This window comes from Mytilus edulis, chromosome 10 (genome assembly GCF_963676685.1).
Source record: "Mytilus edulis chromosome 10, xbMytEdul2.2, whole genome shotgun sequence".
NCBI lineage: Eukaryota > Metazoa > Mollusca > Bivalvia > Mytilida > Mytilidae > Mytilus > Mytilus edulis.
Genome location: NC_092353.1, coordinates 56,822,325 through 56,849,302, shown reverse-complemented (window position 1 = coordinate 56,849,302; position 26,978 = coordinate 56,822,325). Strand labels below are relative to the sequence as shown.

The 26,978-nt window shown below is 33.8% G+C and overlaps 2 protein-coding genes across 2 annotated transcripts in view; one reads left to right on the top strand and one right to left on the bottom strand.

The window, feature by feature from the left end:
* Positions 1-26,978, bottom strand: part of LOC139492171 (E3 ubiquitin-protein ligase rnf213-alpha-like) — a 124,237-nt gene that overhangs the window by 42,530 nt on the left and 54,729 nt on the right. The window contains exons 46-60 of the mRNA XM_071280324.1: positions 25,711-25,933; positions 24,776-24,946; positions 24,282-24,344; positions 23,504-23,613; positions 23,013-23,150; positions 22,403-22,565; positions 21,949-22,022; positions 21,622-21,751; positions 19,754-19,861; positions 17,838-17,923; positions 16,423-16,611; positions 16,075-16,201; positions 15,293-15,466; positions 14,086-14,222; positions 12,489-12,696 (exon numbers count right to left, since the gene is read on the bottom strand). Coding sequence (XP_071136425.1) covers positions 12,489-12,696; positions 14,086-14,222; positions 15,293-15,466; positions 16,075-16,201; positions 16,423-16,611; positions 17,838-17,923; positions 19,754-19,861; positions 21,622-21,751; positions 21,949-22,022; positions 22,403-22,565; positions 23,013-23,150; positions 23,504-23,613; positions 24,282-24,344; positions 24,776-24,946; positions 25,711-25,933 — 2,101 coding nt within the window. The remainder of the gene's footprint in view (positions 1-12,488; positions 12,697-14,085; positions 14,223-15,292; positions 15,467-16,074; positions 16,202-16,422; positions 16,612-17,837; positions 17,924-19,753; positions 19,862-21,621; positions 21,752-21,948; positions 22,023-22,402; positions 22,566-23,012; positions 23,151-23,503; positions 23,614-24,281; positions 24,345-24,775; positions 24,947-25,710; positions 25,934-26,978) is intronic.
* Positions 8,514-10,320, top strand: LOC139491521 (uncharacterized). Its single transcript, XM_071279256.1, has one exon. It carries the CDS (start codon positions 8,863-8,865, stop codon positions 10,228-10,230), a length of 1,368 nt encoding a protein of 455 aa, XP_071135357.1. The 5' UTR covers positions 8,514-8,862; the 3' UTR covers positions 10,231-10,320.

Here is a 26,978-nt window from a genome sequence, read left to right as displayed (position 1 = left end):
CATGTGCTTTAACTTGATGTTTAACTAAAACTTCAGAAGAAGCAGACTTATAGGCCAAAATGACAGTATTGCAAATCCAGGTAGAAATGGTTTTAGCAGAAATGTCAGAAATTCCTTTTTTAATAGGAATGAACAACCTAGAAGAACCAGCAGATCTTAATTTAGCTGAAGACGCTAGATAAACAAGCAAGGCTCTCACTGGACACAAAACCTGATTATCCGCTGTGGGAGGTAAAGCAGGAACAGTAATACAACCAGAACCTTTATCAGGTAACTGGTTCTTTGCTAAAAAAGATGGATCAGTGAGAAGAGTAACTGAAGACTTATCAGACGCAAAGCGGAGACAAGACTCAGAAATTGACAAGGCATGAATCTCACTCCTTCTGCGACCAGTAGCCAAAGCTATCAGAAAACAACATTTATAAGATAAAAATTTGAAGAAGGCTGAATGTAAAGGTTCAAAAGGTGGAAACTGTAGAACCTTTAAAACCAAACCTAAGTGCCAAGAAGGAACCAAACGCCTTTGACGAGGTCTATTAAGGCAAAAGTTTTTTATCAATAATGACAAAAACTCATTATCCCCAAAATCAGAGCCTCCTGAAAGTGATATTGTTCTGGCTATGGCAGATCTATATCCCTTTCTAGTAGAAGGAGAATAACCTTTCTCCTCAAAAAGGTAAAGAAAGAAATCCGCTAACTGTTGTACAGTAACAGAGAGTGGATTAATCTGCTTCGACAGACACCAAGTACAGAAGATAGACCATTTTGAGTCATAAACTGCTCCTGTAGATTGTCTGACTGATCCTGAGATACGCTTGGTTGCTCCCTCAGAAAAGCCTCCCTTTCTGAGGGAATTCCTGACAACAACCAAGCGTGCAGATGGAGATTCTGCAGACCCTGATGCAGTTTTCTTCCTTTGAATTGAGACAGTAGATCCTCTCTTAGAGGCAGACAAAGGGGCTTCGCACAACACAGAAGTAGTAGTTCTGGGAACCAAGACTGTCTTGGCCAAGCCGGAGCAATAAGAATGGTCTTGCATAGGTCCCTCTGAATCTTGTGCAAGATCTTTGGAAGAAGACGAAAAGGAGGGAACATGTAACTGAACATTCCCTTCCAAGATAGGGTCATAGCATCTACTGCCCAAGCTTTCTCGTCTGGAATGGGAGAAACGTAAGTCTCCAACTTGTGATTCAGACTGGTGGCAAAAAGATCTATATGAGGACGATCCCAATGAATAATGATCTCCTGAAACACTGATGGATGAATTTCCCATTCTGTGTTCACTGGAACACGGGAACGGGAGAGAGCATCCGCCAGAAGATTTTGACTGCCTGGAACATGTCTCACTGACAGAATTAAATTGAGACTGTGACACAGAAGAAGAATTTCCTTGCTCAGATGATACAGAGAAAAAAAATGGGTCCCCCCTTGATTCTGAAGATAAGCCACTACTGTGGAGTTGTCCGTGGCAACCAGTAGTGACTGACCCTGAATCACAGCCTGAAACTGACAGAGAGAAAGAAACACAGCTCTCATCTCTAGAAGATTGATGTGTTCTTCCAACTGAGCACCTGACCAAAGGCCTGATGCTGTCCTGCCCTCCAGATAAGCTCCCCAACCCATCAGACTCGCATCTGTGAACAAAGTTAGGCTGGGGTCTGGAGGATCCAACAAAACTCCCTTCTGAAGATGTTTTTCCTGAAGCCACCATTGAAGATGAGGTAACAACTGAGGAAGGATGGGAACAGGTGCCCCCCACAACTGAGGAATTGGGTGCCAAAACTCCGACAGATACCACTGGATTGGACGAATGTGTAGACGTCCTAGTGGAATGACGTCCATGATCGAAATCAAGAAACCCACCAGCTGAAGCAATTGACGAGCTGGGACAGATGAAAACTGAGTCAGAGCATTGACTAACTGACGTACCTTGACTACCTTCTCTTCTGGAGGAAGCACTAGACCCAAATCTGTCCGAAAATGTTCTCCCAGGAAATTGAAACTCTGACTGGGAATTATCTCTGATTTTTCCCATGAAATCAAAAAACCCAGTCTCAGGAGTAAAAGGATAGACAAATTGGTGTGTTCCTCCAAAAGAGATCGGCAATGATTCTTGATGAGAGAATCGTCTAGGTAGGAGTGAATGAGTACTGCCTGAGTATGAAGATAAGACACTACCGTCTGAAAAATCCTGGTAAAAACTAGGGGTGCAATAGCCAGGCCAAAAGGCATAGCCTTGAAACTGTAAACCTTGTCTGCCCAAACCAGTCTCAGGAAATGACGAAACTTGTGAGAAATCGGGATGTGAAAATAGGCGTCCATCAAATCTAGAGAGGTTGTCCAAGTTCCTAAATGAATTGTCGACCTGATAGACCTGTTGGTCTCCATTTTGAAATGTGGGACCACCAGAAACTGATTGAGAACAGAAAGATCTAGAACCGGTCTCATTTTCCCGTTCTTCTTGGGAACCAAGAACAGCCGGGAATAAAACCCTAGATGAAAAGGAGGATTTACCTCCTCCAACACACCCTTCTGAATAAGAATGTTCACCTCGTCTTGTAACAACTGATTCTTTTGAGAATCCTTTGTCACTGACAGATTGATTGGAACAGGAGAAAGAGGAGGCTGTTCCAGAAACTGAAGTTCCAATCCCCTCCGTAAAATCGAAAGTACCCACTTGTCTAAAGTTATCAGAGCCCATTGATCTAGAAAGTGGGACAGCCTGCCCCCCACTGGAAGATGAGGAAGAGGAGAAGTATAATTTTCCTCTTCCAGTGGGGAACGATTCAACGGAGGGGACAACACATCACTTACCCTGCTTCTTTCCCTTAACAACTTTAGCTTTCTTCCCACTAGAATAGTTGGGACGAGAAAAAGCTGGCCTCTTCGTAGACTGTGAAGAAGAGGAGGTAGAAGCCTTGGGTTGATGAGAAGAAGAAGGATTGTTAACCTGAGAAGTCTTGACAAATCTTTTCCCATCAGTGACCTTCACATCCACCTTGACAACAGGAGGGGCCTTATTCACCTCCTCCTGTAACTGCTCTAAGGAAACAGAGAACAACTTGTCCTTAGACAAAGGAGAACTGACAAGTCTCTGCTGAAGAGCTTCAGAGACAGTTGATTTTTCAAGAATCTCCTGTCTCTTAGCAAGAGTAAAGTTGGCCACAGTACCAAGAAGAAGGAATTGAGACATTCCAAGACTCTTGTCTACCTGAAGCAGCATAGACCTCAAATCTGAAAATTCCTCCCCTTTGTCCTTTAAAAGAGACCCAGCTGCTGACAAAAGTGCTCAGCCGTCTCAAGAACAAAAGTCAAACACCTCAGATTATTCTCTGACTTGACATAAGAAGCTTGAGAAAGTCTGAGGCCATCCAAAGGTTTCGAACCAAGCAAACTAGAAAAAGCCCGGTCACAAGCAGGAGCCGACATACCCAAGGAAGATCCATGGATCTCAAAGTCCTTAGATCTACACCTCCCTGGGTAAGAGGCAGGTCCGAAACCAGAGAACTTACTACCACCAGTTTTGCTAGTGTTAGCAAGATTCTCAGCCAGAGAAGAGTTTACAAAAGACAAAGCAGTTGTAAAGTGCCCAGACTCTGGGAAAGAATAATACCCCTTAGACTCTGGCTTGACTATACCTGAGCAAGCCATGAAATCCGAAGGAGTAGAAGAAACTCTAGGTGGAGACGACATGGGCATATCCGACATATCCCTACGAATAGAATAGACCAGACTCCTAAGGCAATCTGAAGTGCCTGAAGAAGGCTCCTTAGGAACGAAAGCATCTCCCTCTGTGCTTACTACACTGTCAACATCAGAATTACCACCTTGGTCATCCAAAAAGTTACCTTCCTGACTTCTAGGAGCCAAAGAAACTGAGTCGTCTTCCAACAACTGTCTAGGAGGTCTGGGAGGGTCCTGTGCAGGATCCTGAGACAGACCCCTAGACTCCATAAAATCAAGCCTGTTACCAAATTCCAAGAACTTAGCATTAACTGTAGCTTGTATCTTGTGTATGGAGGTGGTAAGACTCCTCATCTCATCCTTAAAAGAGGATGACTCTGAAGAGGGTCTACCACCAAACCCCTGACCAGACCAAACTGATTGAGCCGAATACGGATCAAAAGGCTGGGGATAAGGCGGCAAGTTGGGCATACCCATAGGCATGGGAGGGTAGGCAAATTCATGGGCCACCTAGTCCGAGAAAAGGGGTCACTCCTGATGCCAGCTGGTAGTGTCTCCTGTCTGCTTGTCGTGCAAGCCACAGGAGACGTTGGTATCTCTGCAGGCCTAGTTACGGTATGTGATACCCTGCTAGGCCTAGATAGCCTCAACTGACTAGCACCAGGAGCGAAAGGCATAGTCCTGACAGGAACAGGTTCTGAGTCCTGTTCCATACCGACACCCGAAACACCTGGAATAAATTCCAAACTTCTATCCCAAAAGTCATCAGAATGGGTGGCTGAACGCCAAGGGGACAACAAATTACCATTGGAAGTGTGAATTTGACTGTCACTTACCTCTTGGGTAGCTGAAGCTGGAATTTTATCCATAATATTCAGATAAAATTATTATAAAATTATCCAAATATACTATAATTATTAACAAAAATATCAATATAAATATATAAATTATCAACTTGTTAAACTGTTTGCAAAAAATAAACTTTTTCCTCCTCCAGAAAAACGTGCAGCATGCGTTGTTGAACCGGAAAAAATGATGAAGGTTTAGGACACACAGGTGTCAGGTGGGAGAGGTTGTCACGGGGTCATGGTTCTTTTTCTGGCTGGTTTCCGGTTGAATAATGCAGTGAGTGGACTGATATCTAAATTTATGAAGGTGAGGTATTTAATGTAATAAAACAGACAAATACACTTTACAATCTTTATATACACTAAATATCTTTGAACTATTGCTTAAAGTCTCTAAAAAACAGACATATACACAAAAACTCAACATTGACTAAAGAACCATGTATTGAAAATGAGGTCAAGGTCTGATAGAACCTGCCAGATGGACACGCACACTGTACAAACATTCCATATACTTTATACCAACCGCTTGAAGTATCTGAGATCAAAAATATTAGACATACCACAGACAGAAACTTTATGTTACATAAAGAGGGCCATTTATAATTTTTTATTGAAATTAAATGGGAAACTTCGCCAAAAAATGAAAATTTTATATTATGTTTATTTTATATGAATATTCATATATAACAATAGGTCACCGTACAGCCTTCAACAAATTTAAAATTATTAAACCAATCAAGACAGGAAATGTAACATGATTTGTGCTGGAACAGATAAATATAGATTAAACCACACTTCTCTATTGATAACAATATCTATATCCACTCTAGATAGTTTAAATAATAAAATTTACTATTGCAAGATGATAAATATCATTAAAACAAGAGTTAAGTGGTCGAATCTTATTTCACTGTTGTTTTATAGGAAAATGACAAGTTCAACATTACAAATAAATGTACCATGAATTCATTTATTTTTGTGGGTTACAAAGTTTGTGAATTGAGGAATAACTTGTATTCTTGTAGATATGATTTTGTGGTTTTGCCAAAGTCTACATAAAAAGCTAATAGAGCTTAAAGAAATTCAATAATAGATTGTGCATTTTAATTTATTGTACCTTTTTTATTTAAATTTGTGGTTAACCTTTACCAACAATTTAAGTCCACATTTTTTGGGGGTATTTTTGTGGATATGATTTTGTGGTTTTGTCAGTCTGCATACAAGCTTAAAGAGCTACTTTGACTTAACTTTAAGTGTTGCTTTCCATCTATTGCAATTTATTGAAAATTCTCAACAGATTGCAATTTGTTTTATTGAATCAAACTGTTCAACTTGTCAGAAATTTTGAGAGCTCTCAACCCTTCTCCTAACATGGGACAGTCGTGTGACAGTACAACATAAGAACAAACAAAACAAAAATAAGTAGCAATTGGCTTATAAAAGAGAGGTGTACAGTACAAATAAGACAAAAGAAATCAAGCCCCAAAATAAGAGTACTCAAAGTTATGGAAAGCTAGTTTAAAGCCAATAACACCTCTGACAATAAATTAAAGAACCTTAGTGAGTACGCTCACATAACCCACGCTTCCAAATTGTCACTGAACAAATAAAATAACTCTGAGAAAAAATACTTGAATTACAATTCCCTGTTGAAATGCACATATACATCAAACTCTGTTGTGAGGTTTCAGAGAAGTTGTGATGACAAACTGTTGCAGTAGTACATGAGGCAATTAAGTTCAAAGGGGCATAACTCCTTGAAAAAACTTGAATCATAATTTCCTGTCAATATGCACATCTACATGGTATGTCCCTATAATCTACAAAGTGTCATGAAATTCTGGGATTTGGTTTCAGAGGAGCTGCGATGACATTCTGTTGTAGAAGTATATTGAAGGAAATAAGTTCAAAGGGGTGTAACTTCTAGAAATTTTTTTTTATCATAATTTTTCTAATGCACATCTACATAGTATATCCGTTATGAATTTGGTCCGAGACCACAATTATTTCGTAGTGCATTTCTTTTAGAACATAAATGAAAATAAAAAAAATCCCACCTGCGCTTTCTCAAAGAAACTTTTACAGTGTGTTGTACTACTTTTGGGACAAATTATATCAAAATTATAGAAAACTTCATCGCCTCAAACTCAAAATATGGACAATTTTATCTTTAGGGCGTCTTGAAATCTTTTGACAGCTTCCAAAGTGCTATTTTTCAACCTTTTTTACCTGGACCAAATCACTACTTTCCTTTAAAATTCTGGACCCAAACTTTTTTACAGTGTAATTTCACCCCCCTACTTGCAATTTGAAGCATAAAACATGGAGAAATAAATTTGGAAGGGGTATAAAAATTAATGGCAAGTAACCCACTGTCAACACTAGGGACTTTATTTGTGAACAACGAAAATCAAGGGACGACAATGGTGGTCTCAGACCATTTTCCTCGGAGTTCAATTTTTTTTGTTATTTTTCTTCTTATTATCTAAAAGGGTTTCATGAAATTCTGTTGTGTGGTTTCAGAGGAGTTGCAATGACAAGAACAGGACTGACGGACAGAAGAGTAAAAAACATTGTACCCACTGCAACTTCGTTACATGGGGTATAATAATTTATGTTCACCCAGACTAAAGTATCAATCAGTACACTTCCTACTACAAAGTGCAATTTACATAGACTATCTTGTGTAATGATGTATCATCTTAAGATGACCTTGAGCCAAAAATGTGAGCATATCAGACAGGTGAATCTGATATGCCTGGTAAAGTCCAAAAATCAACTTAATAGAGGAGAACAATTATGATGTATCAAATTAGGTCTATCTTGTTTGACGCAATGGAATTCACTGTATGAGGAGGTCATGTGATCATCTTAATCTTTGTTTGTTCCCATGATTTGTATTTTATAAACTGATTTATAAAATTCGACATTGATAAACTACATTTTTTTTTTTAAGTATTGGAGACTGAAAGAAAATGTCATATATAAAAGTATATATGCAAATAACTTCAAAGAAGTATTTGAGATTTCCATGTTCCTCTTAAATGTCATTGAATGTTAAGCTATCATCAATCAATCAATAAAATTTCACTTGGAGAGGTTTGGTATGAGACATTCTACTGTGTTTAAACGGTAAAAAAATATTTAAATCATGCCGACTTCTAAATAATCATTTCCAGTGTGCTTGAGGTTCTTTTGAAATGGTTATTAATACACCAGGTAATACATTAAAAACTCTTGAAATTTGCCAAACTGAGAAGTTACATGAATTAGAAAATCAATGAAAATCTCCTGGAATGAAAAAAAAAGTGACTACATATGATTTCATCCGGAAAAAAATCACTAAGATGACAACAATTTTAGGTCACAGTGTGACCTTCAGCAATGAGCAAGCAAAAAAGACTACATTCACTACAATCAACTCAATAATAAATAGACTATTTTTTTCTCCCAAAGGAAAGGTTAAATCATAGAACTTTATAATCAGTAAGTACAGTCAACAATCAACAATCAAAAACAAAACAACAAACAGAATCTTCTTAATAATTCTTTCAACTGATAACATTCAAATAGACAGGCTACAAGGCTACCGTAGACAAATTGATATTTTATAACATTTAAATAATGAAAGATTAAAGAAATTTTGAAAAAACACAAAAAAAGTAACGTTTTTACATGATCAGGCAACTGCAAATACAACAAAAAAAAACTTCCCGATCTGCGGTCTAAACACCTGACCAAATTTCCTAATCTCTGAATTTTAGGTTCACAGTCCATCGCATATATGCATAAAGGTACATGTACATTTTTAAGTTTAATACTCAAGTCGCATTTTAAATAATACCTTTGCTAGATTGTTGACTTTGTTGCATGTGCACTGAAAAATAAAGTAAATATTGTCTGATTGTATTGATCAATATTATCAAGTCATGTGGTCTCTGATATAAAGCTGCATGATAAAGCTCCACATTTTCCAAATCAATCTAGAGCATGAAAAGATTATGACATGAATCATAAGATGTCGGAGGTTGAAAGAAAATGTCATAAGTGTGGTGACACCACAGAAGTCTCTTGGAAATGTGAAGCATGCAACATTTTACTGTGTTTTAGATGTGGAACTAGGCATGCAGAACTTGGCCAGAAACACTCAGTGGTCAATTTTGAAAACTAGGAGGCAAAACCAATTCTTAAAATAAAACAATGTAATTCTCATAAAGAACGGGACATTTCCAATTTTTGCTTGGACTGTAATAAGCCTGTTTGTTCAACCTGTTTATCCACACATGAACATCAAGGTCATGTATTAGAGGAAAATGAAATAATCTACATGAGAAGATCAAATAAATTGAGAAAATATTCAGACAAATTTAAGTCTTATTTTCTTCCATTTTTCGCCAGAGAACAAGAGAGGCTTGACGAAATGTTAAAACGTCACCAGGATATGAAGGAAGAGGAAACACAAAAAATCCTTGACAATGACAAAGAATTGAAAGAAAAAATAACAGAACAAACAGACCAGCTCTTACAAGAACTGGAAAATCAATGGAAAGATACTTTTGGGGAAATAGAACAATTAAAACTTAAAACTGATAGGAACATTGTCGAGATAAATTCCAGAGTTCAGTTGATCAATCTGAAGCAAGACTGCCTTGACATAGAAACCATTTGCAACTTTGAAGATAACATAAAAGTTTTCGAATCAAATATTGACCAGTCATATCTCCAGCTACCACTGGAAGGAAAAAAGTACAGAAAAGAAATTTTGGATCAAATTCAAATAGAAAATATTGTACGTTCCTTGGAGAAAGTTAAGCTGTCAGATGTCATTGACTTTAGAGTCTTGTGTTCTTTCAATACAGATGCTGAAAGTATTGATTCTATTTCTGTCAATGAAGATGGTTCAATATGGACCAACACAAATAACTATCTTTTAAGAAAATTTAAAATGGATTTAGACAAAGGGATAAACATGCTTGAAAAAAAGCCCATAGCTGTGAATGATATAGCTATGACAAAGTCTGGAGACTTACTTCTAGCAGTCGTCAAAGATCATTGTATTAAAACTTTAAACAAATCAGGAACCATGAAAGATTTTTACAACTATAAAACAGGTCTGCTCAGAACACCTATTTATGCAACTGCCCTTCACGTTCAAAAGAATGGACATGTATTAGTCGGCTTTAAAGAAGACAACCCTAGAAAAGAAACCATTCAGAAAATATTTGTACTAACTCCACACGGCAGAAAAGAGAGACAACTTGAATTGGCTAATGAAAAGCATGAAAGTCTATGTACACTGCCTTATAGATTAACTACCGACAACAATGATGACATTATCATTGTGGACCAAATTTCTATAAATAAAGGACAAATAGTAGCTATAGATAAAAACAATCAGCTGAAATGGTGTTACACTGGAAACACGACAGGCGAATTACACAATACCTTCTCCCCCCGTGGAATAGTAACAACTTCTCAGAATAATTTCATTGTCTGCGATGAAAGGAACAATGCTTTACATGTTCTAAATGAGAATGGACAAGCTCTTATGTGTCAAGATTTAAAGTTATTTGGACTACAAATTCCCTATGCTATAGCTATCAATAACAAAGGACACATACTTCTAAGCAGTATAAAGCAGGATAAGAATAAAGAGAAGGTGGCTATATCAGTTTTGAGATTTACTGGATGTTAAAATGAAAAATTGTGTCAAAATTTCCAAAACTGCACAAACAGATTCAAATTTTTATTTTTTTTAAATCAATTAAAATCATGTATGATTTACATCATTAAACTTAAAAAGAAATGTTTTTCTTAATTTCTGTATAAAATTATATCTAGAATTGTTTAACAGAAAGTGATGAGCATGCACACAAATAAAATGATTGTTTGAAACATACACATTTATTGTAGTAATATAAATCACATACATGATTATATATTTTCATTGGATAAAGAAAAACAAAAAATCTGTGACACTACATTTTCTATTTTTTCCAAACTCGGCATAATGGCCTATAGAAAATGTATTTGTTGAACATTTAAATTCATGCTTTTCCTTTTGCCTACAAAATCTACTAAAACCGGCATTCATGAGGTAACAAACAGAAATGAAAACGAAATATTATTATATTGTATCAATTGATGAAACAAAATCCTTAAACACAATAAAAACAAATAAAAAGCAAAGGAACAGCACTTGCATTGCTGTTCTTAATCTAAAAGTCACAATGAGTCCTTTTCAAAATGGAACAAAAGCTCTCATCTCACTGTGTACATGGCAGTCCCTAAGCTGGCATGGGTTTGCCTGGATTTCTCTGCCAGATCATCATCACTCAGTCCATATTTAAAAAAAAAAGAAGATGTGGTATGATTGCTAATGAGATATCTCTCCACAAGAGACACAAAAATACACAACTATAGTTCACGGTGTGACCTTCAACAATGAGCTAAGCCTATACCAAATATTCTATACATATACCACATAGTCATCAATAAAAGGCCCCAGAAAGAAAAAGTCACATAGTCATCAATAAAAGGCCCCAGAAAGAAAAAAGTCAACAATTCAAACAAGAAAAATTACTCCTCATTTATGTACAAAATAATGAACAAAAAACAAATATGTTACACATGTCTGTCACCCTACATCCATGAAAGGACACAGCTGAAGGATAATTTAAGTATCTTGCTGGCAGCAACATGGATTTGTCAATCAACATTGAAATAACAACCCTTTCTAAGAGCTGTTGGAGAAACCTTTTTATTTCATATGTTTCAATCTGTTGCACAGTTTCAATGTACCCAGCCAGTAATCAAAATGGTGTTCAATCTTATTTCTTAAATTTCTAATTATAAATTATTATTTACCCTCTCACACAATAAAGGAAGGAATAAAGATTTTAACTTAGATTGCAATATCAAAGAAAAGGTATTTCAATCAGAAGGGCAGACAACAATCTTAGTTAAAATTAGTAAAACATTTTGAATGGCAATCAATTCTATTGTATCTGCCAAAGTGATAGTGGAAAATTGGATGTGTAAAATGTTTACAGTCAAATCAACTACAGCAATATATATAAGGGTCTGGATGGGGTTTACAGAAAAGGGAATAATGAAAGATGCACAATAAAAGACATAAAAAAACTAGATGTGTCAAAACGACACGAATGCAATTTCAACAACAAATGTGGACACAAGCATGATGGTAGTCTCACATATAAAAAAATCAGCTCAAAGTCTGAAGTCGTACATAGAAAAAAGTCTGTATAACTGTGATTTTCAACAATTTTCAAAGACGTAGAGCCTTAATTTTGGCATAAATCAGCGGAGTGGAACTAAACTTAAAATTGATCTGTAACTCATCATGGTTAACTGACATACAAAAAATCAGCCCAATATCTCTAAAGGCATTTAGAAAAAAAGTCCATATATATAAGTATGATTTTCAACAATTTATCGAAGTCCACAGCCCATAATTTCGGCAAAAATTAGCGAGTTGAAAGAAACTTTAACTTGATCTGTAACTCATCATGGTTAACTCACATACCAAAAATCAACCCTATACCTGAAGGCGTTTAGAAAAAAGTCTGTATATTGGTTTGTTGCGGAATGACGGAATGACAGAATGACGGACAAGGGTAAAACTATATGGCACCGACAACTTTGCGGGGCCATACAAAAATAGAGAAATAATTTCTATGTTCAGTTGACTGTGAAATTGGGATCAAAATTTTAATTTGGCATTGAAATTAGAAAGTTCATTTTATAGGGAACATGTGTACTAAGTTTCATGTTGAATGGAATTCAACTTCATCAAAAACAACATTGACCAAAAACTTTAACTAAAAGCGGGACAGACAGACACTGATAGACGGACAAACAAATGGACGAACAGATGCACAGACTGAAAAACATAATGCCCTTAGGTAGGGCATCAAAATTTAAGTGACTGACCTGGAATCCAGAGAAGCATCCTCCAGCTATTCCTGGAAGCTGTATAAGGAAAACAACATGTACGTCTGTAGAAATTTCTTCTGGTATCTGCTGTAGCTCTCCTTGAACAGTGTACCTAGCACAGGCAATCAGGTCAGCATTCTGGTCCCCACAGTCACATTGTACAATAAGTAACAGATCAGATGGGTTGGTTTGGTCAAAACATGCTCTGAAATTCAAAATGGTTTATGTCATAAAGTATAAAACTTGTGTATAAACTTAAATGTATTCTTCTGATGAAAATAAACTAGTGTCTGTTTAGAAAATAAATTATTTCACTCATACACATAAAAAAGTTCAGGATGTTTAGTTGAATTCTTGGCTTCATTTTGTTGCTCTATATCTATATATAGATATATGAAGATGTGGTATGAGTGCAGGTCAAAATTACCGCTGGTCCGGTGGTATGAGACTAGTAGAATTTACATTGGACCAGTAGATTTTGTCAGCTTGTGGTCCAACTGACCAGTAGAAATTTGACGATAAAAATCACAGATTGCATATCAATCTCAATTTGTTCACAAAAATATTGACCTGCAAAATCAATTACACAGTACTGGGGGTACTATGTATTACAATTGATCAAGTTAAATAATAACTCAGGTGAGCGTCCTTCTGACTCCTTCACAACAACACAAAATGTGGAAATTTTTTAAAGGAGTTAAACCGCCAGACCAACAAACTTTAAATATTTGTCATTTAAAAGGAAGATCGGAATAAAGTTTATAAAATTGACAAAAAGAAACGCAAATATCAACAATCCTGGGAAAAACCTTGCTAGTGGTGAAAAATTTGCAGTGATCGACAGACCTAGATAAAAATGTATTTTTGTAACAGGATCTTCAAATATTAGGTTAGATTCTGTACTTGCTCATGAACAATCAGGACAGCACAAAAATTCTACAGGAATAAAAGAAAGCATGAAACTAAAAGTAAACATCTATCATTTATATAAGTGTTTATCAAATTAATGTTAATTTTGCAGGACCAGTAGCTTTAGAGCCGGACCAGTAGATTTTTCAGTCCACTGGTCCGGCTGACCTAAACACAAAAAAGCTAAAATTCAACCCCTGTATGAGTGCCAATGAGACAACTCTCCATTGAAGTCACAGCATGAATATCAATAGAAATACCTGAGATTTTTTATTTTGAAAAGTGCTAATCTGCAAAGATTTGAATCATATGTCCAATTTACAAATAAAAGGTACCATGCATGCATAACATACAACAAGAATGTGTCCCAAGTACACAGATGCCCCATCCGCACTATTATTTTCTATGTTCAGTGGACCACGAAAATGGGATAAAATCTCTAATGTGGCATTAAAATTTGAAAGATCATATCATAGGGAACACTTTTACTAAGTTTCAAGTTGATTGGACTTCAACTTCATCAAAAACTATCTTGACCAAAAACTTTAACCTGAAGTGGGACAGACAAACGAATGAACGAACAAACAGATGCACAGACTAGTAAACATAATGCCCATAAATGGGGCATAAAAAGTTACATACCCTACTTATCACATGTTTATATTGATATGAACTAATAACATACTTGATTTTTCTATTGAACTGTTGTTCTGTATCAAAAGACTGTAGGGTCAATAATGTGACATTCTGCTTCTGTATGGGTATAAATCTGCACAGGATCTCAATGTCTGCTGTTGACATTAGTTTTGAATTTGTTGTTATCTGAAATTATAACAAAAAATCGATTATTTCAGTTTTTTTAACATGTTCAATACCCATGTGTGATTTACGATTTATGAAAGTTTGTTTGGCTTATGCGTTTTGATTAAGGATGTTCGCTGCTCAGTTTCAGAATAAACAACTTTTCATAAAACTAGTATGTATTGATAGGGAATAAATTGAGGAATCAAAAAAGCAAAAAAAATATAGGAGTCAATGTGCTTGTTTTCGAGATATTAGCCATTGGAATTTTGGCGGGAAAATGTTCTCTCTTGATTTTTCATAGCTTTATCATTGACCCGTTAAAGTTCTCAAATACTATTAAAAAATAAATAAAATTTCATAAGACTTTTACAGATGACTTATAATTATACATGTAAAAGATTTATAAAAAAATAATGGGGGTTCATGGGGAATTTTTTTAAAAGGCATTCAAATGAATAAATCCAGAGGATTCCGAAAATCCGACAAAAATTCCAAAACATGACAAGCAGACATCCTTAAGTATAGGCTTCAAGAATATTTATGGTTCTTTTGGCAAATAAAAACAACTTTTAATTTATAATTCAGCATTATGCAGTAGTGACTACAGTCTGTTTATGGTTTCATCCACAAGTATACCCCAAAATCAGAATAATTTACAAAACTTAAAATATTTAACTTGATATGGTCTTCCATAAAATGCCTTAGCAACAGCTGTTTTCTTTCAAGCCCTTTCAAGCATTTGGATAAACAGTGTGCTACAGTATCTATACCTTCTTGCAATATGACCATAGAGGTCAATAAGTAGAACTTAAATTTTTTCAAATTTTTGAACTTTTCCCTAGGGATTGATGATTTGATACCATACTACCACACATTTTTTCCATCTTTTTACCTTTATAGGTCTAACCTGAGAATATTTAAGAAGCCTTTAACAAGTTTAAATTATCCGTAAATATCTGCATCAAGGTAAAAATCATTTGCATATAATTTGCATATTTTAACAAATTAACAAATTAAAGTTTTTGTTTTGATTAATAAGTACCAGTATGCAATGAGTAAATGGGTTGTTTCAAACAAAGTTTCCATACCTGTGCATATATACTGCCTTTGTTTACAGTCACCATTTTATAATGGAGATAATTAGCTAGACTGTCATGGTGTTGTTCTGTGAAATAAGTATTGAACACCCGTTTATCATCAAGTTGCCATACTGCTGCAGGAGTTGCACACCATAAAAGTATAGACTGGGCATCACGAAGAATCTGAAATATTTAAGATATTTTAAAAGCATACAAAGGAAAATATAACTTAATTTATCTTATATAACCAGCAATAAGGTATACTAACTGACTTATGCAGATACTTTATATCGCATTTAGAAATTTCTTGCCCAATTCCTGGTGATTTAATTTGTAAATTTGTAAATTTACTTGATCTTATAGGACTAAGATGGAAGATTCAAATTTTTGTGAAGATTTATATATGCGTTATTATTCTTCTCACGAAATTCGCAAAAATTAGTTGGTTTACAGTAAGTATCCTTTTCTAGTTTTTGATATATCCATTTCACAAGGGAAAAACTATTCTGATGTGATGTTTTATACTTGAATGAATGTAATCTATAAATATGTGATCAATTGTAATAAATTTAGGTATTTTGTTACTTAAAACCTTTACTAAATTCTTTCAGAGATACAAAGATTTGGTTGGACTGTACTTGCAAAAATCCTATTACAGCAAACAGAAAAGAAAATATCAATGGTACCAAATCTCAAACAGATATGTAGATAGATAGAAGTAGAACAGAATAACCCTGGATCTCAACGTGACCAGTGGTTTACGCATGAAATATATTTATTAGTCATCCTACCTCCTTCTCAATCTGTGATATAGCTTCATCATTACACCTTTTCTCCTGACAGACGTGTAGTATAATGGCAGCACAAGTGTCAGCATGGTAACCCATAAAAGCATCTCCTATCTTTCTTATGTCCTTCCTAAAATGATTTTCAAATATCATTGTGATATGATAAGTTCACTCAAATTTTGAACTTTTGGTCCCTTATCATAATTTGTCCATCTTTCTGCAGGTAATTTATGTTAACATTGATTTCTAAAATTAGAGAAAACTTTCAAGTTCAAAGTGCTATTACAAACATTCCAATCGTGCCTGATATCTTGTTAATGTATCCTTAATTGCATCAGATCAGAAACTTACTTTTTCCTCATGTATGCTGGAACTTTTGCTTCACAGAAATTCTGAGCCCATTCTTGTAACTTTTCAGTCAAATCAAGTTGGCATGGTGTCAACATTGTTTTCAAAGACAAAAAGTGTTTTTCCAATCGATTGATCAATGGTATAGGGAACTTGTCATACACTATCTGTTTCTCTGCAACTACAATTAGCCTGTAAAACAATTTTAAAAGACATAAATTAATAGTAGATGGTAAATTATGGATTAGCCAGCAGACTAAAAGAGTTACTGTAAATTTAGAAATAATTGTGTGGTTTTTATCAATGGAAAATGCATCTGGGTGAGTATTTCAAAATAAAAAGAACTGACATTTGATATATATATATCTGTCAGCAAATTTATCCTGAAATCCAATTATTTAATTTTGCAATTTATGCTAATAACGTGACTGGGTGTCTAAGTATTGCAATCATAAGAGCTCCCATTTTGACATCCGATACAATTATATTTGTGTCAGCTAATGTTCCTTGACACAGATAACAACGAGAAAACCTTGTATAAATGACCAAGATCAAAGAGTCTGAGCTATGTTTGCTGTTAATAAAATACAAGTTGAGTAAAATGTCATTTATTCAGAAATTAATTTAAAATGCAACTTACATCTTAACAATTATAATAGTACTGCATAAATGACAATGACTTTAATAAGCAAAGGTGGGGTTGAAAAAGTGCCACACCGTAACAAAATAAACATAAAAAAAAATGACAAAAATAAAAGTGAGTTGAAAAATTAACTCACCAACATATGTATATACAAATTATATAAACAAGTATACATGAATATTGTAATTAATTAAAGAAAAAAATAAATGTCCTATATAATAACACTTAAAAGGGAGGGAAATGGGAGGGTTTTCAGATAAATTCAAAACGATCTTTTCTTTCTCCCAAAACAAAGGCGAATGACCGCATGTCCAAGCACATGTAGAAATTTGATATTAATTACCGATTTTAAGAACTGACCAATCAGATAATGTAATTAGATGATCATGCATTGAACATGATGTAGTCCTTGACCTCATGTTGATATTACTTAAACAAAGAAATGCCTTCTACACACATGGCATTAATAAAATCAATATTATCGGAAATTCCAGCCAAAAAATCTTTTATTTACAATAAATGTTACTTTATTCAGATTTTCCTTAAATTGTAATAATGTATCTCACATTTCTGTCCTAATTCAAAAATCGCAATAATGATTGCTAGCAATAATTTCTCGATTTACATAATTTACACAAATTTGGTTCTATTCTATAGCATTTTTCATTATTGAACAAGCCTGTTAAGATTTAGAATTTAGCCCTTTGACTGACCCAAGATATAAGAATGTGACTCTCCTAAATGGCTATCTAGCATATTGTGTTCTTTTACTTACCTAAAATTTCTATGCACTCTACATTTTACTCGGTGGGTTCCAAGACCCAAATCTACATATCTTTCACCACCAAACTGTACATAGTACTGAAAAAAAACACAAGTTTCCATAAAAAAATGTTTAAATAACATTTATTATGCTACATAAAATTCATGAACAAGATAGTCAAACCTGCATTAAAGGGCAACTCTATTTAAGGGCACACTATAAAGTTACAGGGGAGGTAATGACGTTGCTAACGTAAATAGTTGTTTTCACGACATCAAACTATGACTTATCAGGTAAAGATTCAGTTTTCGACTGATTTTTATCATTCAAACTTATCTGACTTGAAAATGAGTTCATGAACCCCTCTGTTTTAAAATGCCATTTGGGTAGATTACGTAAGAAGATTATGTGTGCCAATTTTCATGAAAACGTAAATAGTGCCATTTTTTTAAATTTGATAAATATGCAGCAAAAAATTACATTTTTTTACTACATTCATGAACATTTGATAAATATGAGTTATATGAAAAACAAATTGCACAAATTTAAGGAACATTTATATAAAACAGAATTTAAAATAATTTTACAAAAAATAGCTTGTGTTTATCTTTTTAACAAAACAAGAATGTGACAATAGTACACGGATGCCCCACTCACATTATCATTTTCCATGTTCAATTGACCGTGAAATTGGGTAAAAAGTTTAATTTGGCATTAAAATTAGAAAGATCATACCATAGGGAACATGTGTACTAAGTTTCAAGTTAGTTGGACTTCAGCTTCATCAAAAACTACCTTGACCAAAAACATAAACCTGAAGCGGGACGAACGGACGGACAAACAGACGGACGAACGGACGTACAGACCAGAAAACATAATGCCCCTCTACTATGGTAGGTGGGGCATAAAAATATGCATTTTTCCAAAAGGAAAAATATGTCAACAAATCCGAATTTTGAGCAAATATATAAAATTTGGACCTTATTTTACTCAAAAAGGTAGCACATGAAGGTATATATTTTATTACATATTTGATTTAATCACGCAAAAAATAGCCTTTATGCAAATTGTTAGCAAAATTTCATTATGGGATCAAAACTGTATCGTATGCCCTTAAGACAATCTTTCTTGACAGATCAACCTCAAACTTATAAAAGTCAAGGTAATCTGGTCCTGTGGTTCTGAAGGTGATTTTTATATACCTGTACCAGTTTTATTATATTGTTTTCCTGTGTAAATCAAGATTATATACAATTCATTAATAAACAGTATTGCAATTTATATCTCATCCAGGGGCCTCGGTGGCCTAGTGGTCTAAGTAGTTACTACTTAAATTACTAGCCAGTCAACACTGAGGTTGTATGTTCCAATCCTGTTCTTGCAGGTGCACTTGACTTCAAACTTAATTGACTAGGATTTTCAGTTTTCCCATCGAAGGTCAGTGGTTTTCTCTAGGCACTCTGGCTTCCTCCACCAATAAAAACTGGCTGCCACAAAAAACCTAAATGCGGTGCTTAAAAGTGGCGTTAAAACATAAAAAAATCAAAAAAATATATCTCTTCCTATATCTGATTCAACTCTTGAGATTGTTCTTTTAAAAAAGAAATATATAAAAAAGAATTTGTCCATAGGACACATATACCTCTACTTGTAAATATGAAAGAATTAATGTACTATAGTTCAAACTTATTAGAAACTAATTTTGGAATATACAGACAGCAAACAGTAAACCTTATGCCCATTGCATCTGATGGAGAGGACATAAAAAATGTAAGAATGTGTGAACAAAATGTGCAACCAGTTCTGTAATGCAACATAAATAACTTCAATTCAAATATCTAATACTACAATAATCTTAGCATATACATGTACTAACAAAACTGCCACAAGAAGGAGATCTGCACTAAACTTCTTTCATATAGTCTTACCTGGTTGAGAGCATCATAGAGGCTTTCATACAGATTCTCTAAATTCAACAGGATTACTGTACTTCCAGTCTCCATACATACTTTGATTCTGTTTATGTTTCTGCACACCTTCAAAATAAATTCATAAAATTTTTCTTTTTTTTTGTTTGATTTAACTGTGTTTAAGAATTACTAATTTAGATCTTTATTACCTCCTATCAAAACTTTCTTTATTTATTCTCCAGACTTATATCCTGTCTGCATCCCTAAAACAACTATCAAAATTATGCTTTGTAAAATTGAGGGAGATAATCGAAAATAATGCTTTGTATTATCAAGGGAGGTAATCAGAAATAATGCTGGCCTCAGAACACAATTTTTCTTCCCCTTGGCTACAATGCATTTTTTTATTAAAGTCAAGTTGAATTAAAAAATTTGCACTGCTTCAAGCATGAAATAAATTAAACTGCTTATAAACCATTATTATTCTAATAAAATATGCTTGTCCCAGGACAATCCATCAGTGCTTTTTCTTTTGAGAGCCCTATTGACATGCCAATGGTAGGATTTGAATCTTGAATAAATAACGAAGGCTTATTTCTAACCCACTTCCATTTTAGCCAAATCACTACTTTTACTTTGACCAATCATTTTTTTCCACATTTTTATTTATTTCAATATATATGCAACTGAAAGGACCACTTAAATAGTAAACATTTCAAAGATATCAGTAGACAGATTACCTAGGAAGAAATACCCCATACAATTAAAAACCAATTGTTCAGAGAACAATTGAAGGTCTTTCCACCAGTTAATAACTATATTGATATTAAAATATTAAAATCTAAAATGTCAGTTCATATGGCTTTATAATGTATAGATATGAATTTAATGCAAGGGTCAAAATCTAGAACGTCAAATTAACCAATGACCTTGACCTCAATTTCAAGGTCACAAACTAAGGATCTCAAATCAAAAGATTAAAGTCTCTAATATGTATGGTTAATAAGTTATATCACTTTACACATAATTTTAGATATGATAGGGGCAAAAACTCAAATTCATTGTCTACGCACCCTTTCAACTAAAATTATTAAGTTACGACATGTGGCAACTAACAATTTAGTCAAAATAATTTGTCGATATCTTATACGGTTTCTGGAAATGAGTGGAAATAAGCCTAATTCAAAAATTAGAATATGACCTTGACCTTTGACCTTGACCTAATTTTCATTTTTTTGGACCAAGGACCTCAAATCAAAAGATCCTAGGTCTCTATCACTTATGGTGTTCCAGTTTAAAATACATTTCAAAATTTCAAATACAAAAGGGGAAATAACTCTCATATAGAGGTCGAAACTGGACAAATCATGCGGAGGATATAACGAGCAATTTTATAAAATAAATTTGTCGTAATCTTTGACAGTTGCGAAGGAGTCGTGGACACAAGAAAAACAGTGTTTTGGGAGATAACTCCTACAAAGAAAAGTATTCGGTTACGCAGGGTGAATTTCAAAAGCGCATAAACTGTTCGATATCATATACCAAATATCTAAGCGACATTTTGAGAAACAAATGTTTATCGCAAGAACAAAATTTGGCGGAAGAAAAAAAAAAAATAATCAGAAGAAAAACAATAGGTCTTTCCACAGAAAAGTGGAAAGACCTAATAATTAGGAAATATATTCCTAGACCACGAACAAAGGGAATTAATTGTGATCTGAGGTCTGAATTGTATCATCAAGGAAGATAATCAGAAATAAAGCTTTTGTGTCATCAAGGGAAATACTGAAATGCAGCTTACATATTTTCCAAACTTTATCTCCTTGTATAGGTAAACTTAAACCAAAAATAACAAAGATACAATTTATTAAATACATGCTCAATACCTGTGTGTATTCTTGATCACTAGGAAAGCTGCTACCAAATATGACCACTGCATTGTGCATTGAAATTTTCTGTTGTAAAATTGTTAAGGCTCCATAGTTCTCTGTTAGTAGTAACAGGTATCTACTTTCACTACAATAATAAATGAAAACTATGATGGCGTTATTATGTTTTATGTCTTTGTGTGTTTGAATATATGCATAATCGGATAAAAAAATTTGAATAATTATTTCGAAATGATTAGTTTTAGCTTCTTTTTTTCTTTCTTAAACGCATGGATTTCTGAATAGTCATGAAACAGTGCCTAGCTTTTAAATTGAATTATTTACCTGCTAGATTTAGCACCAGACAGACAAGCTTGGATCATTCCTGCTGAGGTACAGTCTGGATCATCTTCATTTGGCTGATAAAAAAAGCATAAAAATTTATTTTTGAAATTTGAATCTTTGAAAGAAGAAAAACAACAGTTCTGTACCAAGAGCTACTAATTATAAAAATCTGGAGGAACAATTTAAATGGTACAAGAAATACTAAAATATGTACATTTATGTAATGAATAAAGTTGTGAGCATCTTTGTAGTGACCTTTAAACTGTTAACATAAGAAGATGAAGACTTGAAATATAACTAAATACTTTGAAAATGTTATTCTGCATCTAGACAGAAACTTGTATTAAAGCTTGAAACATTTAAAATTAGTTCAAAAACTCTGCCAAGATGAGATTAAAAGTCTTTAATTTTTTTTATTTCTTTTCCATTCCTTAAAAATATTTATTTTTCCTACCTCTTCATGTTTATTGACAAGTCCTGACAATTTACCATAGAATATGTTAACAGGATCAGCCTTTTCTAACCCACCAAAGTTTCGAAGAATGGAATGTTTTAACTGCTGCCATGATGGTTTGTTTCTTGATTTTGATACAAATGCATACAACATTTTTAACAAACTGAAAAAGAGCAAATTAGAATAAAGCTTTTTCTTACAATAAAAGTAACTTGAGTATAATTTTTTTTTTTTAAACTAAATTAGTTCTTACTATAATATGGTTCTTGCAAGACTATAGTATGGTTCTTGCAAGACTATAGTATGGTTCTTGCAAGACTATAGTATGGTTCTTGTAAGATTATAGTATGGTTCTAGCAAGACTATAGTATGGTTCTTGTGACAAATAAAAAATCTATAAAGAATAAAAAAATCCAATAAAGCTATATATATTTTAACCCTTTGAGCACTATACAAATTATGAATTCAAACAGAGGTTTTGCTAAATAAGCTCAAATGTTAATGTATTTATTTTGAATGCTGCATTAAAAATATTTCTACAGCTTGGCATCTGTGGCATGAATTTCATTCTTAAAATTTCATACATATTGAAGGTTTTTAAAATCCATACCTGTAAAAGTCTCTGAGACCAAAAAATTCTCTCATTTCAGTAGAAGCTTCTTCAAACAGTTCTAAATATGAGTCTGCCATTGGTACAATCATTGGTTTGATAAACTTCAATACTTCTCTGTCTGTTGAGCAAATTCCCCTGAAAAAAAAATATCCTCTTTCAAATATAAGCTTGATAAAAGTAGAACAGACAGATCACTTGTATCTACGCAGCAAATTTTTATAGTAATTTTTCCATTCATAAAAGGACAAACTCAAGAATGGCCAAAGTAATACCAGTAAAATTCAAACTTGATCTGTATCCACCAAAAAACAACACCAATACATATTCTCGTGTACCATGCATAAAAAATCAAACTTTATAGCAAGAACTGTTGTAAAAGTAGTCATATGCATGGTAAAATCTATTTCAGACAAAATGAAATCTTTAAAAACAACAATTGAAATATTATTATACTATATCAAATGTTTTCTCTATTCAAAATAACTTACTCAGCACTTTCTCTCAATTCAGTAATATCAGGAACCTCTCTCTGAACCAGAATACCTCTGTTCATCTTGGCAGGGTCTAAAGCCCAGTTGGATATACCAATAAAGGCAACCTGTAGAAAATGGGTTATGCATTAGTTTTAAAAGATATGCCCAAATTGATGACACCATCATAGCATTGCAATACTGTGCATCAGATGATTTTTGAGGAATGTGATTTTAAAAATATTTCTGTAAATACCATAATACTGTTTTCATTAGTTTAAAGTACTCTTCTTTAGTTCTCACCTATTAAAGGCATTTGTTCACTTTATGTGGAAACAAATACAAGCACAAATGTTCATAATTTCACCACACAAGTGCTATTGTTTACAAAAGTGAACTCTTTTTTAATTATCTATTAAACATTTTCATGCAACCTAATCCTTAACTTTTCAACAATACTCCCTTTTAAATTATGGACACAAAGTGATTCAAATTATTTCCCAAAACCTAACTGAAAGCAAATTCTAGTTCTTCATCCATTAAAAAGTGTACGTCTTCTAGTCTGGTAATACAAATTTATCAGCAATTGATCATAATTGTCAAATAAATTGAAAACAGATTTATTGATTGTTCTACAATTTTTAAGTTTTCCTTAACACATTTCAAGCTAGTCTCATTTAAAATTTCATGTCTTAACCAGAACAACCATTTCTTTTCTTTATTTGTAAATTCAAGTAGTACTGTAACACAAGAGCTAGATAATGATACAATTCTTAAAATCTTTTTAATATTTCACTTTTTTATATGGCTCTGGATCTTCGTCGTCTGGACAACCATCTTCTAACAATGGATGTAATGTCTGCAATGATAAAGTATTATTTTTAAATAGCTTGTTACGTTTTAAAGCATTTTTAAATAGAAAGATATTTATATGACCCATCTATGCATTGAATAAACTGTTATCACAAATGATGTATAAAATTTAGACAATGTGGTATGATTGGCAATGAGACAACTCTTACCAGAGACCAAATGACATTTAAGTTAACAAATAAAGGTTACCATACAGTCTTCAACAATCAGCAAAACCCATACTGCATTGTCAGCTATAATAGAGCTTTAATATGTCTGATCTTTAGGATTTTTGTGAGATGTGAACTGAGTGATGAATTACTAATTGAGTACTTGGTTTTAATGAGTACATCTTGAGCATCTGTAAGGAAATATACATGTATCTACAAAACTTTATGCTTTCTCAAGTGCAATTATTCTATTTTAACAAATTTGTACCTTTAGAGGCATCTTTGGTGAATCTTCAGCTAGACCAATTTCATCCAGTACAACAACAGACACAAATCTGTCTAAATTTTTATCTTTCTGATAGGCTGCACACTGTCTGAATGTCCCTACAATACCCTCAGGTACTGATATAGGACTGCACTGGTAAGATATCATTTGTACCTGAAATACATTAGTTTTAAAATAATGAAATCTTTCTTTTCTCCTCTTTTATACTATAAACAAAATCGTCCCTGTAAACTCTTATTTTATTAATGATTTCTAATTTTAGTTTCTTGTGTATAATTTGGAGTTTAGTATGACGTCCATTATCACTGAACTAGTATATATATTTGTTTAGGGGCCAGCTGAAGGACACCTCAGGGTGCAGGAGTTTCTCGCTGCATTGAATACCTATTGGTGACCTTCAGCTGTTGTCTGTTCTATGGTTGGGTTGTTGTCTATTAGACACATTCCCCATTTCCATTCTCAATATTTTCTGTTTACTTATAAGCATGTTGTGTGCATTTCTTCTTCTTAGGGTAGTCAGTGGGCTGCCGAATAGGAGTGAACAATGAGCAAAACCTATAATGTATAATGAGTAACTTTAACAACCATGGCAGGCAGGTGAATAGCTAGGGTCAGAGACTGAATCACTATTAGTTTCATTGTTCTGAAAGCAAAAAAAACCCAAAATAAACAAAAACTAATTTTCTATCTGTTAGTACAATGAAAGAATGTTTTGACTTTCATACCAACAAAATGCCATGTGGGATCCAAAATATGACACAAAAACCCAAAAACACTAACAAACTCAAACAGAAAAAAACATCTAGAAGTCAAAATGTTATCTTCATCAATAATCCATTGCCTAATAATTATTCGTGAATAAAAAATTCAGACTTCCAGATTCCTCATCAACAACAGTGCAAGGACCAAAACCATACCTGTTTATAGTTTTTGAAGAGAGCTTTGTGTGCAGCATTTCCCTGCATGGCGTCTGCTACTATTGTCTTGGCCAGTGATTTAGAACTACCTGGTTTACCCACTAGAAACATAGGGATCCTCAATTCTATGCAGACTACCATCATGAAAACATTCTCTTTTAAGGCTTGATTCCTTGCTATGTTTTCTGCCAGTTCAACACTGTCCAAAAATACCTTCTGGCATCTGTAATTGGTATACATATGTATGAAGAATAGGTAATTGGTATACATATGTATGAAGAATAGGTAATTGGTATACATATGTATGAAGAATAAATAAGCGGTATACATATGTATGAAGAATTAGTTGAAGTTTAAAGGTATATACAAAGAAATATGTTGAGAATCTGTCAATGAAATCAAGGTTTCAAATAAAATATTTATAGAGGTTCAACATTTATTTTAAAATAGTCAAAACATTTACTAAATTTTATTATCAGTATAAGGACATCATTCGTAAATATAGCTCAACATGCAGACTTCTTATACATTCAGGTATTTCACATTCAATCTTTTATGGAAATATTCTTTATAAAGCACAAAAATGTCCGTATTCACCTCAGAATCTAACAAAACCTTTAAATAGACTTATTAAGAAGGGATATAGTTACGATACTGTTGTCAGGTCATTAAAGATTGCATATTTTGGCGTTAATATTGATTCACTTATAGGGTCTTTGCATCAGAACTAAACACATTTTTTTAAAACCAGTTGTTGGCATGACACGGGTTATATTCTTCTCATATATGTTATAATGGTATGATACTAAACCCCTAACGGGAAGGATTGTGCCTGATATTCATATGATGAAGACATAATCTTTCAATCAGTTTATTTGAAGGCTGGAGCTGGCATGTCAGTTAACTGCTAGTAGTCTGTTGTTATTTATGTATTATTGTCATTTTGTTTATTTTCTTTGGTTATATCTTCTGACATCAGACTCAGACTTCTCTTGAACTGAATTTTAATGTGCGTATTGTTATGCGTTAACTTTTCTACATTGGCTAGAGGTATAGGGGAGGGTTGAGATCTCATAAACATGTTTAACCCAGCCATATTTTTGTGCCTGTCCCAGGTCAGGAGCCTCTGGCCTTTGTTAGTCTAGTATTATTTTTAATTTTAGTTTCTTGTGTACAATTTGAAGTTTAGTATGGTGTTCATTATCACTGAACTAGTATATATAATTGTTTAGGGGCCAGCTGAAGGATGCCTCCGGGTGCTGGAATTT

Coding starts and splice junctions, on each gene's coding strand:
- LOC139491521 (XM_071279256.1), top strand. CDS start 8,863: ATGAGAAGATCAAATAAATTGAGAAAATATTCAGACAAATTTAAGTCT.